The sequence below is a fragment of the Sarcophilus harrisii genome, chromosome 2 (assembly GCF_902635505.1).
Source record: "Sarcophilus harrisii chromosome 2, mSarHar1.11, whole genome shotgun sequence".
In the NCBI taxonomy this organism is placed as follows: Eukaryota; Metazoa; Chordata; class Mammalia; order Dasyuromorphia; family Dasyuridae; genus Sarcophilus; species Sarcophilus harrisii.
In genome coordinates this window covers 495,035,623-495,048,602 of record NC_045427.1, presented here as the reverse complement: position 1 = coordinate 495,048,602, position 12,980 = coordinate 495,035,623, and the positions used below count along the sequence as shown (strand labels likewise).

Below are 12,980 nucleotides of genomic sequence, written 5' to 3'. Positions count from 1 at the left end.
ACATTGCAGGAGACCTGAGGAAGGCTGTGAGTAGGCTGGGGGGCTATGGGATGGTAGGCTTGTTTTGGAGATGCCTTTTAAGGAATGATAGCAATTCGCCACCCCCCACCCTAGGGTGTGTTAGGGATCAACCTGGAATGTAGCAAACAATGTTGGTGGGTCCTTCCCTTTCTGTAATGTTCTAACCTTCAATTCAAACGACCTAGCACCCAAATAAAGAGAAGAGTCAGCACCTGGATTTGATTTGCCTTTATTCCCCTCAATCACGCTTAAGTCTGGCCTGGGGGCGCTGGGAGTGGGTAAAGAGCCCGTGGCCGGGACTCCCTGGTGACCAGGGTTGATGGTACCAGCTGCCATAGGTGAGGTACCAGGCGAAGGTGCCCACAGCCGCGCCTACCACCTTGTGGGTATATTGGTGGAAGTAGATGACGGTGCAGAGCAGGAGGAAGTTCCAGAGGCCCAGCAGGAGGACGTTAAGAAGGAAGACGAGTCGAAGAGGAGCGCCGGCAGGCAGCCCGTGGGCCAGGTACCGAGCAAAGACGGCGGTTTCCTCAGCCATGAGCAAACAGCAGAAGGTGAGCAGGAAGGTATGAGAGGAGACCGTGTAGCCCCTCCACTGGTGGCCAGCTGCCAAGCAGCTGCGACGGTCAGGCAGCTCGTGGAGCAGCAGCCCCTGGGGCAGAGGCTCAAAACAGGAGCCGGTCAGATCCTCGATGAGCAGGAAAGCCCGGCCAGCCCCGCGCCACACGGCAGCCCCCACCACCAGCCGGCTCAAGTGCCGAGCCGTCACGGCCACTCTCCGAGTGGCCAGGAACACCACCAGCAGCACGAAACCGCCCAGGAAGGTGCAGGTCCAGCCCCAGGCAGAGTTCACAAACTTGCTGTAGGGTTAGAAAGAGAGGAGTGGGGAGGAGAGGCTTGTAGAGAAATAGGCCTCTTTAGATCCCAGGTTCTTCTGGGTTTCCCAGCCTCATCTTCCAGGAGTCCCATTGTTACTTCCCCCTGGATCTTTGCTATCTTCCTCTACCTTCTGCCCCCATTCATGCTACCCTGGGTCAAATCACTCTCCATTTCCACCTGTTCTTTGCCCCTCTCTCTCACCTCCCCTGCCCTCCAACTCCTCACCCCCTAATCCTCTGCCTGGCCTTCTAAATCCTCCCCGTGCGTCCCCATAGTTCCCACTACCCTTGACCTTCTCTTCCACCTCTTAGCCTATTTTTAGTGCTCCCACTGGCAGTAGGACAAGAGCCCAAAAGAGGAGGGAGCTTAAAACCAGAGTGGATGGAACTAGTATTAAAGGGCCTGACGAGAGAGACTTACATGTTGAAGAAGTTGCCATGACTGGCGAAGATGGTGCGGGGGTTGACGTGGAACTGCAGCAGGGGTCCGAAGATGACCACGGCAGCTAGCCAGGCATGGTAAAGGCGCCGGAGGCAGGGGCTCCCCAGGAGTCGGGCAGCCTGCTCGCTTCCAAAGTACAGGAGGGCTGATGCTAGCCACAGCAGTACCCTCAGCAACCAGCCCAGCACCACTCGGAGCCGGCCCCCCAGGCCTGTCCCTGCCCCCACCCCTAACCCCCGCTCCATGTTCCCTCCCCTCTGACTGCTTGCTCTGCTGGGCAGCTGAGGAGGGGCTTGTAGGGCCCCCTAGGCAAGGACAGGCAGTGACAGGTGCTGGAGATACAGGGCAGAGCTAGACTGGCAGCTGGGAAGGGAGAGGGGCGGGGGGCAGCTGGGGGCTGTGGCTGACGCTTCTGCGTCAGCACTAGCGGTCTGTATGTCCTTCCATAACATGTCCTTGTGTCCTCAATTTTCCTTACTCATATCCTTCTTTCAATTTGCGAACTGTTGCTACATGGTTGTCACTGTCTTAGCTTTTCAGCCAAAATACTTTACTTTTAAAAGGAAGTGGGGTGATCAGAAGAAATAGCTCATCAGTTTTTTTGAGTTTAAAGAAGTATATGTTTCTTCACCTTCACATTTAACTTCTGCCAATTTGGTACAGGAACTTTCCAAAGCTATCGAACAAGGCAAGTACCTATTCCCATCTACTCTGGGCTTAGGCCTGGGAGAGAGGCTCTTGGGGGCCCACCTTGCTTCGAAGTTCTAGGCCTGTCCTGGTCCAGAGTGAGAGCTAGGCTGGAGTCCTTGGAAGTTGGAATGGGGAAGCAGAATAGTTCTGGAGATCACACTTAAACCTCAAACTTGCATACTGTACTAATAATTGGAGTGGAGTCCTTGGAAATGCTCCCCCTTACTTCACTAGACTGGCCTTAAGAAATGATAGGAACATAGTTTTTTTATGTTTTGTTATTTTATCCATTTTTTGTCCTTTTCCCCTCTCTGCCTAACTATCTTATATAATTTTAGATAATAATGTTTAGCTAATAATTAGCTAATAATTTTTAATTCAGGAGGCAGTGTGGCATAGCAGTCAGACTATTTTGCCATTAAGACCATTAACAATTGTATGACTTTAGATAAGTCAACTAACCTCTTCTGGATGTGACAGAAAGGCTTTCTCAGTGATTTTGGGATTGGCTGGCACTCTAATATCCTTCCCAAGCTTTCAGGTTTTACACATTTAACCAAGATGCATTGTGGTTTGTCTGTAAAGTAGTCATCATACTAAACTTTTTCCTTAGAAGAGAACCCTGATACTACTATATCAAGGGCCTAAATTTTTTTATACAAGGGGCTTGTGTTTACTCCCTTGCAAATTCTATCTTTACTTTCTGGAGAATATGTTTTGGGTTCCTGAGTGGGTAAGCAACTCAATTCAAAGCTAATTCCCAATTTTTAGTGGGGAATTTTTGGTTGTAAGATTAAAGAGAAAGCAGATACCTTAAGGCACCTAATAATATATAATAATAAGTATATGTATAATATAATAATAAATAGGATATTTTCAACCCAAAGAAGCAAGTCCTGACTGTTGTCTCTGCACATTGTGGTATGCATTTTAGCCCTAGTCACAAATTTGGAGACGTTTATGTAAAACTTTCTGTATACAAGGAGACAGCCTGAGTCAGATTTCTGAGGAAACTTTATTGAGGGAGCTAAAAGTAAGTGTAAGACAGAAGAACCCCCACTTTAACCAGCCTAGTTCCCCTACCCAACAGTTCTGAGGGGATATGAACTGAAAAGAGTCAGTTCCATTAGGATTAAGATGGGGGCCTTAGAACTTCCTACACTGTAGCACCTCCTACTTCAAAGACACAATGAGGGAGAGCAGATTCCCAGCCTGAGGGAACAGCTTTACTCCTTGCCTAAGAAGGAATAACATTCTGGTCATTATGAAAAAAGGAGAGCAGTGGTGGGCAAAGCCACCTTCTGAATGGCTAGTCTGGCCTTCAACTTGAAGGTCCATGCTACTGGGCCAGGCAAGGGTAATCAGACTCTGATTGGCCAACCCGTTTAGACCTAGCCCAGGAACACTAGTCTATTGACCAAGTCTCAGAATCCAAACATGATTATAAAAAATAAGCATTCCTTGCCCGGCTAGAACCATACCTAAATAACTACCAGAGGATGGCCTCTCTTTAATTTTCTAGAGTTGTCTGTCCTGCCTGCCCTGGGGTGGGATGGAGGCCTAGCCACACAACTCAGCCTCAAAGGACAGGATGCCTTCACCCAGAGTGCAGCCAGGGTGGAAAAGCTAGGGTTTCTGCTCTTCATCCTCTAACCTTCTTAGCTCCTCCACAGATCTCCCTGAGGAAAGAGAGGAAAGAGGAGGTGATTCCCCTTGGGGCTGCACAGATCAGTCCATACTGACAGGCAAGAATTACTGGGAAGTGGAATAGGCTCCAAAGGTGGCGTATGGTGGAGTGGTGGTGGGACAGTCATCAGAATTCAGCAAGTCTTCCCTGAAGTATTCAATTGGACGGTATTGCCACAGGCGCAAGTTGCCATCCCACTACAAGGGCAAAGAGGAGATTGTTAGAAAAGAACCCTTTTAAGCCTTGATTCTAAATCAATCACTTAAACCTTCACAGAATTCTTTAGTTCCTAATTCCCTTCCCTGTCTCTGCCACTGCCAATCTTACCGAACTGCTGACAATCTTCTGCTCAAAGGGATGCCAACTGACGTCCCGTACACAGGCCTTGTGGCTGGCCAGCTTCTTCACAATTTGGCCAGTGAGGAGGTCATATACTACAGAAAGAAAAGAATGAGAAAAACCACTAAGGTACAGTCAATCCATGTGAACATCTTTAGTATCATGAGTCCCTCTGTGGTAGTCGGTGAAGCTTGTAGACCCTATCCCAGAATGTTTTTAAATGCATTAAATAAATTACAATAGAATTACAAAGAAATCAATTATAGTGGGAAAAGTTATTAAAACAAACAAGCAAATAAGTTTACAAATCTAGGTCAAGAATCCCTGCTTTATGAGAACCCCTCCCCAATTCAGCCTCTATAGTCACTTGTTCTAGACTTACTTTTCTTGTGAAGTAAAACCTTTTAATATATTAGAGTTCTTTTTAAATGTCTTTCCTATTATTACCTTGACTATACCCTATTCTGAAAAGATGTTCCTAGTGACAGGATGGGAAAGTTTAAGTCATAGGTCAATTTCACCTGACCTATAATCCAGAAAATTTCACATGCTGTTAGAGGTAGTATCTTAAAAAGCTGTAAGGTAGAGAAGTTTTTGAATACCAGCATACCTCCCTTTGTATGTACATATCTAATTCAGTTCCTTGCCTCTTCCCTTTTCAGTGTTTCAGTGCATGTTTCACTTAGAGACACTTCTATGTCTCTGTAACTGTTATGGATCTGTCTTACCCTCTGACTTACTTTATTTCTGCCCATATCTTTTCTTTCTATAAACCAGGGAAGAGAACACATTTCCTTTTCTCCTTTCTCTCAAACTTCTGTCTGTACTCTTTACCTAGCCAAAATGTGCAATTGAAGAACACTTTTCATAATTTCTTGTCTTACTCAGTGGAACATGTTTCTCTTCATCTCCCACTCTCTGTCCCCCCGAATCCAACAACCTAACTACATAAAGTTACCTGTTATGTGATCCAATATTTTTTTTCTCTTGGAACTTGATCTGCATTGGGAAAAAAGGTCTCTTACTCTGTGGTGACCTTCTGTCCTGGGATGATACTTACTGACAACCTTGCCAGTGGAGCAACCACTGTAGATATAACGTTGGCCAGTACTGTGGGCAGGGGAGAAGCGGCAGCGAATGAGGGTATGGAGCACACCATGACCCCGATATGTCATCACAGAGCTGTCCCCAGGGAGCTTCAGTTTCTGCCAGGCTATATGAGGACAAAGGGTAGGGAAAACATATCAAACACTATTAGTGGGTTCTTCTGTAGTATAGCCAAGCTCCTGAATGACTTCTGGAAGAAAATATAGAACAGAACAATGGAGACACTATACTCTTTGATCCAGTGACATCACTACTGGACATAAACAAAACAAAAGGACACATATATACAAAAATGTGAGTACTTTTTTACAAAACCAAATAATTGGAAGCAAAATGTGTACTTACTGAATATGGAATAGCTGAATATGTGGTATATGAAACTAATGGAAAATTACTATGCTACAAGAGAATTATGACTATAAGAAAATAAGGAAGACTTATATGGACTAATAAAAAATAAATATAATTAGAAAAACAATTTTTACCTTGACCAAAACAAGGGGGTGGGGAGTAAGGTTTGGCCTTGAGGAGCAAGATGTTGAATGTTACTGGGAAGCAATGTAAAAAAGCATCAGTAATATACTTTAAAAAAATAATACAAGGATTCTTGATTCTGACCTTTCTTAGGCACCTGCTGCCAACGGTAGTCCCAGTATTCTTGGATGGCTGCCTGTCGTGAAGCTTCCATGCCTTCTCGACCTGAAAAGCGCCGTATATCCCAGAGTTTTATGGTCTGGTCTTTGGAGTTGGTGATGAGGTACCGGGCATCACCCTGTGAACCCATGGCCACAAAGTGAAACACAATATTCAAGATAGCAGAATACACAATTATAACAAATCTGATTCCTCAAGGGTGAGCTTAACTGTCACTATCAGTCTTGGGTCTTGCCTTCTTTTTCTGGTAGATTGATAAAAACTATGTAGCTCTGAGACTGCTACCTGTTCTTACTGAGTCAAATTCATTTTCTGGTGTTTACCTACTGACCTACTAGTTAGATATTTCTATTTTCTCAACCAACTGATTAGAACCTGATCGAGTGCAGGAAACCCTAATCCTTGAGGACTAGTGGGGAGAAATAGGTCTCGAGTCCTCTCCTTTATGACAACCTTGTAGCCCACCTTGGCTACAGTCTGAGAGATGCCTTCCTAGGCCAGCCTTGTTTTCAGGCCTTCCTGGAGGCTAGGGTCTGGGCATCTCCAGCTATGTAATCCACCCTCTTCTGTTCACCTTGCTGTCAATGAAAGTGATGCCATCTCGGTGCCCGGCCAGTGCGCCCACAGGCTTGGGATCATCCTCACGCATGGTGCGCCGGTCCCAAACTTTGCAAATGGCATCATCCCCCCCGGAGAACAGGATGTGGGAGCTTGTATCAGCAAAAGCCACTGCATTTACGTCATTGTCATGGGATTCCATCTAGAGCAGAGAGAAGACATTATCTGAATATTGCAGCCAAAAGGAGATGGAAAGCATGCTATGTAGCTCCCAGCAATTATACCTGCAATACACGGCGGTTCTGTTCTCGATCAAAGATGTAGAGGCATCCATTATTAGCACTGAAAGAAAAACATTTGGGCTAGATAACAACTGAGTCAGAATTCAAAAAATGGCTTCTTTGAAGGCTCTGGGGACAATCTGTTAAGAGTCTATATTTAGGGTCAAGTCCCTCATTCCATAGAACTCAACTCCTATACCACACAGAAACGTTGTTTCTGAGAAGAAATTTAAGGCCTCAAATCCCATAATGGAAGGGAACTAGAAAAGAGGGGAGGAAAGTCTACCTAAGAGTTAGCCTGAACAACTGAATAGGGGTATCAGGATATAGGTCTCCTCAAAACCATCTTCAACCTCCAAATCTGAACTTCCCAATTAACTGAAGAAATTAACTGAGAAATACTGAAATACTCACCCTCCCAGCACCTCTCGTCCATCTGAAGAGACTGCAATGGAGAAGACAATGAAACTATGTTGATCTGGCCTAAAAGAAAGTGAAGAATTTGTTAGATAGGAAGATTAATAAGTCTGCCTTTATTAATTAATCCACTTCAGATCCAAAGAAAGCCACGCACCGCACTTCTGGAGGGAAACTGAACAGGATCCTGCTTACATATGTCAGAATGAAGGGTTATACCAGAGAGAAATATGAAGTTCTGATGCATCCATCTACTACACTCTATTCCTCCCAATGAGAAGTGATATGTAGCTCCCACCCAGGGGATCTCCCACTCAGAGAAGCAGATAGTCCCTGCATTCTGCCCTCTCAGTGTGTGCTTCAAGGTTCAGAGAAATTCATTGCAGAAGGCTTTCCCTAAATTTCTGGTGAGTCTAGCTGAAGAGGGAAGCCAGTACCTCAGATCCAGGGCAGTGTGTGTGTCTCCCTCCCCGTAGATGTTGCAGATATGAACTAAAAAGCAAGAGAGACAAAAGTCACTCGAAGTTTGGGAATAGGGTCTTCTGTAGCTTCAGAGGGCAGAAAAAGACCCAACAGATTTTAGAAAAGTAATCTTAGTTCAATATAAGAAAAGGCTTTCTAATAACTTCTAGTGATCCAAAAATGAAAGCTAATGCTTTGTAAAAGTAATGAGTTCTCCCTCCTTAGATACAGTCAAGCAGATGTGTCTGTTAGGGATATGAAGTAGATTTCATCATAAGGTGAAAAAGTCTGTATGATATTTAGTCTCTTTCAACTCTAAGATTTTATACATGAACTAAAAAGAACAAAGGAGAAAAAAGAAACAAAAAACCAAACTATGCAAACAGCAGAGGGTGTCATGATTCTAAGAGCATGGTCTTTCTGTAATATAGCCTAAGAATCTAGCTCAGAGAAGAGGGACTGAAAAATGGAGGCTATAGGATCCAAAATGAAGAGATGATAAAGCTGGTAGGTATACTCACTATAATCGGACCAGCTGGAATAGAGAAAATGGTTGCCATCAGGAGTAAAGGCTACATCTAGAACACTCCAACCTACATCCCGGGCCTTGATGCTCTTGAATTTATGGAAGCAGCCAAAGCGGCAGTCATACAGGCGAATTGTCTGGTCTAGGAATTGGGAATAAGCAAGTGTCAGGAAATTTTCTCCTTCCATATTGGCCACCTAGTGCAGCTATGGGATCTTCCTTCTGCTGCAGAGTATTCAGAATTATACTGCTAACATCTCCCAACCTTAGAATTACAATGGAGCCTGGAACAGAAACTTCTCCAATTTATGGACTGGAAAGAAATTGTTTTCTATCCTGAGGAGGGCTTCACAGTTCCCTATTCAAGGGGACTCTTTAGTACTCATTGGCTCTAGGTACCTTGGCAAGCAGACATGAAGATCTGACCATCCTTGCTGTAGACACCACAGAAAGCCTTATGAAAATAGGAGTCAGTGAAGCTCAAGTAGTTGGGCAAGAAACTGAGAAAAATAGCAGCAAAAGAACATCAAGGTAAGAAGGTATCAGTGTCAATAACACTCCAATCAGACTAGTACATGAGTTCCCACTCCCCTTTGCTCAAAATTATTTTTTTCTTTATGCCACCAAGATTTATTGTTTTAACTTACATTCCTTATTCAACAGCTGTAACTCATTTCCTCCAACAGCAAAAATTCTTATCCCTCATGTCAATATAAATAACTTTCCCTATTAATAGCTCTACTTCTAATTTTATGGACAATAGATATCATCCCCCTGGATCCTCCTCAAATCTAATTCAAATCTAAATTCAAAACAACAATACCCCATCCCAAACTTACTGAGACACTACACGGGATCGCTCTCCAGGAGAAAAGCTGCCATGATGGCAGAGGCCTCGTTCTCTCTGTAGGGAAGAGACAAGAAAGCAAGAACACCATAAGCAAGGTACTTTTATTGCCAGCTTCAAAAGCTTTTCTCTAAATTCACCTCATTTGAGATATAGTTGGCAAAACTTCTGAACTCCCCATCCCCCAACAACAGCTAACATTTACACAGCACTGAGATTTACAGCGTACTCCATGTATGAGTTGATCAAGTCTCACAACTTTGTGAGGCAGGTGCTCACATTTTCCATGAGAATGAGAACGATTAAATGATTTGCTTGGAGTCAAACAGTTAGCAAATTTTGAGACAGGATTCCATCCCAGGTCTTCCTGACTCCAAATCCAACTCTACTCACAGAATCTCTGGTTCAGGACAGGTAAGGGATCTTACCTGGTGCAGCATTCGAGGAAAGCTGTGCTCCTGCACTATCCTACTCGATCCCAACTGTCCTGTGGCCAACTCCACCTGGGTCTTGATCTCATTGCATTCCAGCTCTCGAGTGTCAGGGTTTGAGTCCACTGAAAGAAGCAGCAGCAGCAGCTCTGTCTCAGTTCTTTAACTCATAGAAGTCAGGTATCAATGGATGAATGGCTAAGAAGGTGACCAGTGTCAAGGAGGATGGGGCCCAATCATGAAAGGAGATAACAAGGTTCAAAAGATTCTCTTCATTCATCTTCCTCCCCACCTCCTTTTGACTCCAGTCTTTTGAATCTAAACAAATTTTTGCAGACTGATGCTCTACAATTCTGGGTCAAATACCCTTTCCTCTTACCAGGTGGATTGTATCTGTCACCAAGACGACCCTCCCAAGGGCTGTCATTGTCATCATCTGAGTCAGAGAGCGTATGGATGAGCTGCAGGCTGGTTGCACCACCTCCCTGTACCAGTCTCACCTGGCCCCTGTGGAGAGACCTCATGGCAGGGGATGATCCTTCAATACTAAACAACTTAAAACTCCTAGAGAGAGTCTCCCATACCAATCTCTTTTATTAGGGGCCCCAAGATGACTATGCTTTGGTCATTATCAGGTTGTTGAAACCCACTCTTGGGAGCAGAGCCAGGGAATAGTAAGGTATCTCAGGAAACTTCTGGAGATGTTTAGATTAGATTCTAGAGCCAAAAGTTGTGGAAGCCTGATTTCTGACTACCAGAAGAGTTCTATGCTACACAAAGAATTCTAAAGAGAACTTCCAGATCTCATCACCCTAAATTCCACAACCACATACAAACTACTGAAGGCCACTACCACTTCATTCAAGCCTGCCTCCTTTTCCTTTACCCTTTGTTTACTTGGGAACGCAGTCATATTTGTGCAACAAAGTAAATGCTACTAAAAAAATGGCTCCTTCGCCTACTGGAGCTGGGCATGGCAGAGGCTAAGACTATCACTGTGCCACCTTCCCCCAAGCACAGTGCTGGAGACCAGCAAACTTGGGGAGGGGGGAGTTCTCACGCCAGGACTATTTCCTCTCTTCTCTCCTTGGAGAACAGGAGCTCAGGTGTGACACACTGCTCCTTATCTTGTGGAGTCAGTTTCCCTATGCCGAGTGGGAGAGGGGGGCACACAACTGAGTGAGTTACCTGGGAAGGAAATAGGCCAGGTCCACATCATCATCTTCCTCACTGTACCGAGGCTCATATCTCCCGTACGGCGAGGCCTCAGAGGCACTGCTGTTGCCTGGTGAGTCCATCTTCTGGTCACAGCATCCTCCAGACCCGTGCTGGAGCCTGTCCCCGTCCTGGGGCTGGCAGGGTGCTACCCCAGAGCCTCTTGGATGGAATGTTATGTGTGGGGGAAAGGCAACTGCTCCTCTTCAGGAAAAGGGGTCTCTTCCCCTTTGCCAATGACAGCTCCCAGGACTCCAGGAACACCAACAGACCTGCAGCCTGAGAAGCCCAAACAGGCCGGGAGGGAGGGGGTAAGGACGGTCGAGGATCAATCTCGTACCGCCAGGTGACCCCCTCGCCCACCAATCGCAGCCCTCCGTGGAGAGACTCCTTAGCTTCCCCTCCGAGCTCACCTAATAGAGCTCTAGGGGGAAGGGAAGGGAGCAGAGAGAGATCCCCAGGAGACCACCAATCAGAACTCTCCTGGAGGAAAGAATCCTGCCCACCAATCAGAGGGCTCTGCTGCACAGCCGGCAGAGGCGAAAGCCAATGACATTAGAATCCGGCTTAACAGCCCTCCTCCCCACCTCCCCGACTCGCGGCCACGTGGTATGTCCGGGGTGTGTACGCGGAGGGGGGGGGAGGAATGTTAGGATTCCTCCCACCTAAGAGAGCGATCAATGCCCAGCCCCAAACTCCCCACTCACCAAGGGCAGCGCATAAAACACGGCAAGGGGGCGGCACGTGAAGCCTGGTCTACATTTATCCACAGTGTTTCCCCCAACGGCTCTAACAGCTTCGCGCGGCTTCGTCACGCACCTCTCTGATTCCCGGGCTCGTCTCCCGCTTGCGTCACGCGTGCGACCACCTGGCCCCGCCCACCCTGAGTCCGATCACTGGACGGCGGGGCCTAGTGATTGACAAGTGGGAGGGACCAAATGAGTGTTGTGGAGGCGAGGAGGCAGGGAGGCAGGGAAAGCAGTTATTGGGGGAGGAGCGCGTGTGCGAGTGTGTTCGAAGCGCGAGTGGGAGGGCGGGGCGAGAGGGGAAGGGAAGCAGGAGAGTGCTGTTGACATTTGTTTCTGAGGGCAGGGATAGGTAGGGAACCCAGGGGGTAGGCGCGGCCGCGGAGTCTTCCGGGGCGGTGCTGATTGGGGGAGAAAGGGAGAGGAGGGACATGCTAATGCCTAGTCCTGGATTTGCCAGTTAGGCGCCTTGGGGTGGGCTTTCATTTGGGACCAGCGGCGTCATTTGAAGTCAGTCCCTAAAGGTGCTCGTTCCCCGGGACCCACACTTTTCAGACACTCCCAGAGTGCCTCTTCCCTCACAGGGCCGTCCCGGACCCCCGCCGGGCGCCCGGGAGCTTCATGGATCTGTGCTCGTGGGGAAACTGCATGCTGGGAGGAATTGGCGCCCAACCAGGCTGCCGCCGCCCCCGGCCCACTCTGGGGTGAGGAGCGCACGTCGGGCTAGGCTTGTTCCCCGGATAGCCCGAGTCCCTTCTGTCCGACCGCCCCCTCCCACTCCTGGGGGGGGGGCGCCCGGGCTCAGTCCCCCCGGGGGGGCCGCCCCCCCCCCCCCCCCCCCCCCCCCCCCGCTCCGGGCTCTTGGGAAGGCCCGCGACCTTGGCCCGTCGCTGTGGACACGCTCTCCTCCCCTCTCCTCCGGCGTCTGGGGCTCTTCTCAGCCGCCCGGGGAGTTGCAGATCTCTGAACGGGGTCCACCTCCCCCTCACGACTCCTCCCCCGGGGATGCGGGCGGGGGCCGAGGCCGTGCCCTTTTGCCGCCCATCTTCCTCCCCGCTCCCGACCCCAGCTCCCACCGGTCCCTCGGGTTGATAAGTAACTAGAGCTGGGTCCAAGGCCGAGAACTGCCACGACGGGGGCGCCCCCTCCAAGCTGGAGGTGCGAGGAGGCAAAGTCCTCCTAATGTGCTGAATGAGCAGAGGCCTCCCTGTGCGCAGAGAGCAGCTTTCAGGCCCTCACCCCCGCCTCCCCGTCCTCCTGGTCCCCCTCCCAGCGGCTACATACAGGGGCGCTGCCTGGTCTTGGTGATCTGAATGGGCGCATCTTTCGCAGAATCACAGGAGAGTGAACAAACGGGATCCCCATCCTTGTCTCCTGGGCAAGTGCACTCTCTGTCTGTCCCAAGACCTCCAAGTGCAGCTCACTACTCCTTGGGGCGGCTTATTTCTGATTTTTTCTGTGAGTTTTTTGCTTTTCCTGGACATAAAGTCTCTATTTGCCTCCTTATAAAACGACCACCAGTTGCTCCTGATTTTGCCTCCTGGAGCTAAAGAGTAAAGTATAATCTACCTCTTCCACAAGATCACTTCTCAAATTCTTTAAAGGCAGCTTTTTTTCCCCTATGTTTTATTGCATTTTAATTTACTTTGTTAAATTTCCCCCCATTACATGTTTTTAGT

At 47.8% G+C, this 12,980-nt stretch overlaps 2 protein-coding genes across 5 annotated transcripts; both read right to left on the bottom strand.

Moving 5' to 3' along the window:
• Window positions 1-105: 105 nt before the first annotated feature.
• FITM1 (fat storage inducing transmembrane protein 1) lies at window positions 106-2,942 on the bottom strand. Its single transcript, XM_003755881.3, has 2 exons — window positions 1,321-2,942; window positions 106-881 (listed from the first exon to the last, which is right to left on the bottom strand). The coding sequence occupies exons 1-2, from the start codon at window positions 1,584-1,586 to the stop codon at window positions 260-262; spliced, it is 888 nt and encodes a 295-aa protein (XP_003755929.1). The 5' UTR covers window positions 1,587-2,942; the 3' UTR covers window positions 106-259.
• Window positions 2,943-3,027: 85 nt separating this feature from the next.
• DCAF11 (DDB1 and CUL4 associated factor 11) lies at window positions 3,028-11,515 on the bottom strand. 4 transcript variants are annotated; one of them, XM_023499415.2, is made up of 15 exons: window positions 11,263-11,515; window positions 10,529-10,834; window positions 9,720-9,859; window positions 9,338-9,465; window positions 8,902-8,966; window positions 8,462-8,562; window positions 8,058-8,204; window positions 7,512-7,566; window positions 7,072-7,140; window positions 6,661-6,718; window positions 6,393-6,578; window positions 5,783-5,936; window positions 5,118-5,270; window positions 4,046-4,152; window positions 3,028-3,915 (listed from the first exon to the last, which is right to left on the bottom strand). In XM_023499415.2, exons 2-15 carry the CDS (start codon window positions 10,636-10,638, stop codon window positions 3,784-3,786), a joined length of 1,605 nt encoding a protein of 534 aa, XP_023355183.1. In that variant the 5' UTR covers window positions 10,639-10,834; window positions 11,263-11,515; the 3' UTR covers window positions 3,028-3,783. The 4 variants fall into 4 exon arrangements, with proteins under 4 accessions (XP_023355183.1, XP_003755898.1, XP_023355187.1 ...); XM_003755850.4 differs by having other exon boundaries at window positions 9,720-9,847; window positions 11,263-11,511; XM_023499419.2 differs by having other exon boundaries at window positions 9,720-9,776; window positions 11,263-11,510.
• Between the last annotated feature and the right edge of the window lie 1,465 nt (window positions 11,516-12,980).

Coding starts and splice junctions, on each gene's coding strand:
- DCAF11 (XM_023499415.2), bottom strand. CDS start 10,638: ATGGACTCACCAGGCAACAGCAGTGCCTCTGAGGCCTCGCCGTACGGG. Junction 8,205..8,461: donor CTTCATGTCTGCTTGCCAAG/GTACCTAGAGCC, acceptor CCCAATTCCTAG/ACCAGACAATTCGCCTGTAT. Junction 6,579..6,660: donor AGAACCGCCGTGTATTGCAG/GTATAATTGCTG, acceptor TCTCTGCTCTAG/ATGGAATCCCATGACAATGA.
- FITM1 (XM_003755881.3), bottom strand. CDS start 1,586: ATGGAGCGGGGGTTAGGGGTGGGGGCAGGGACAGGCCTGGGGGGCCGG. Junction 882..1,320: donor CATGGCAACTTCTTCAACAT/GTAAGTCTCTCT, acceptor CTAACCCTACAG/CAAGTTTGTGAACTCTGCCT.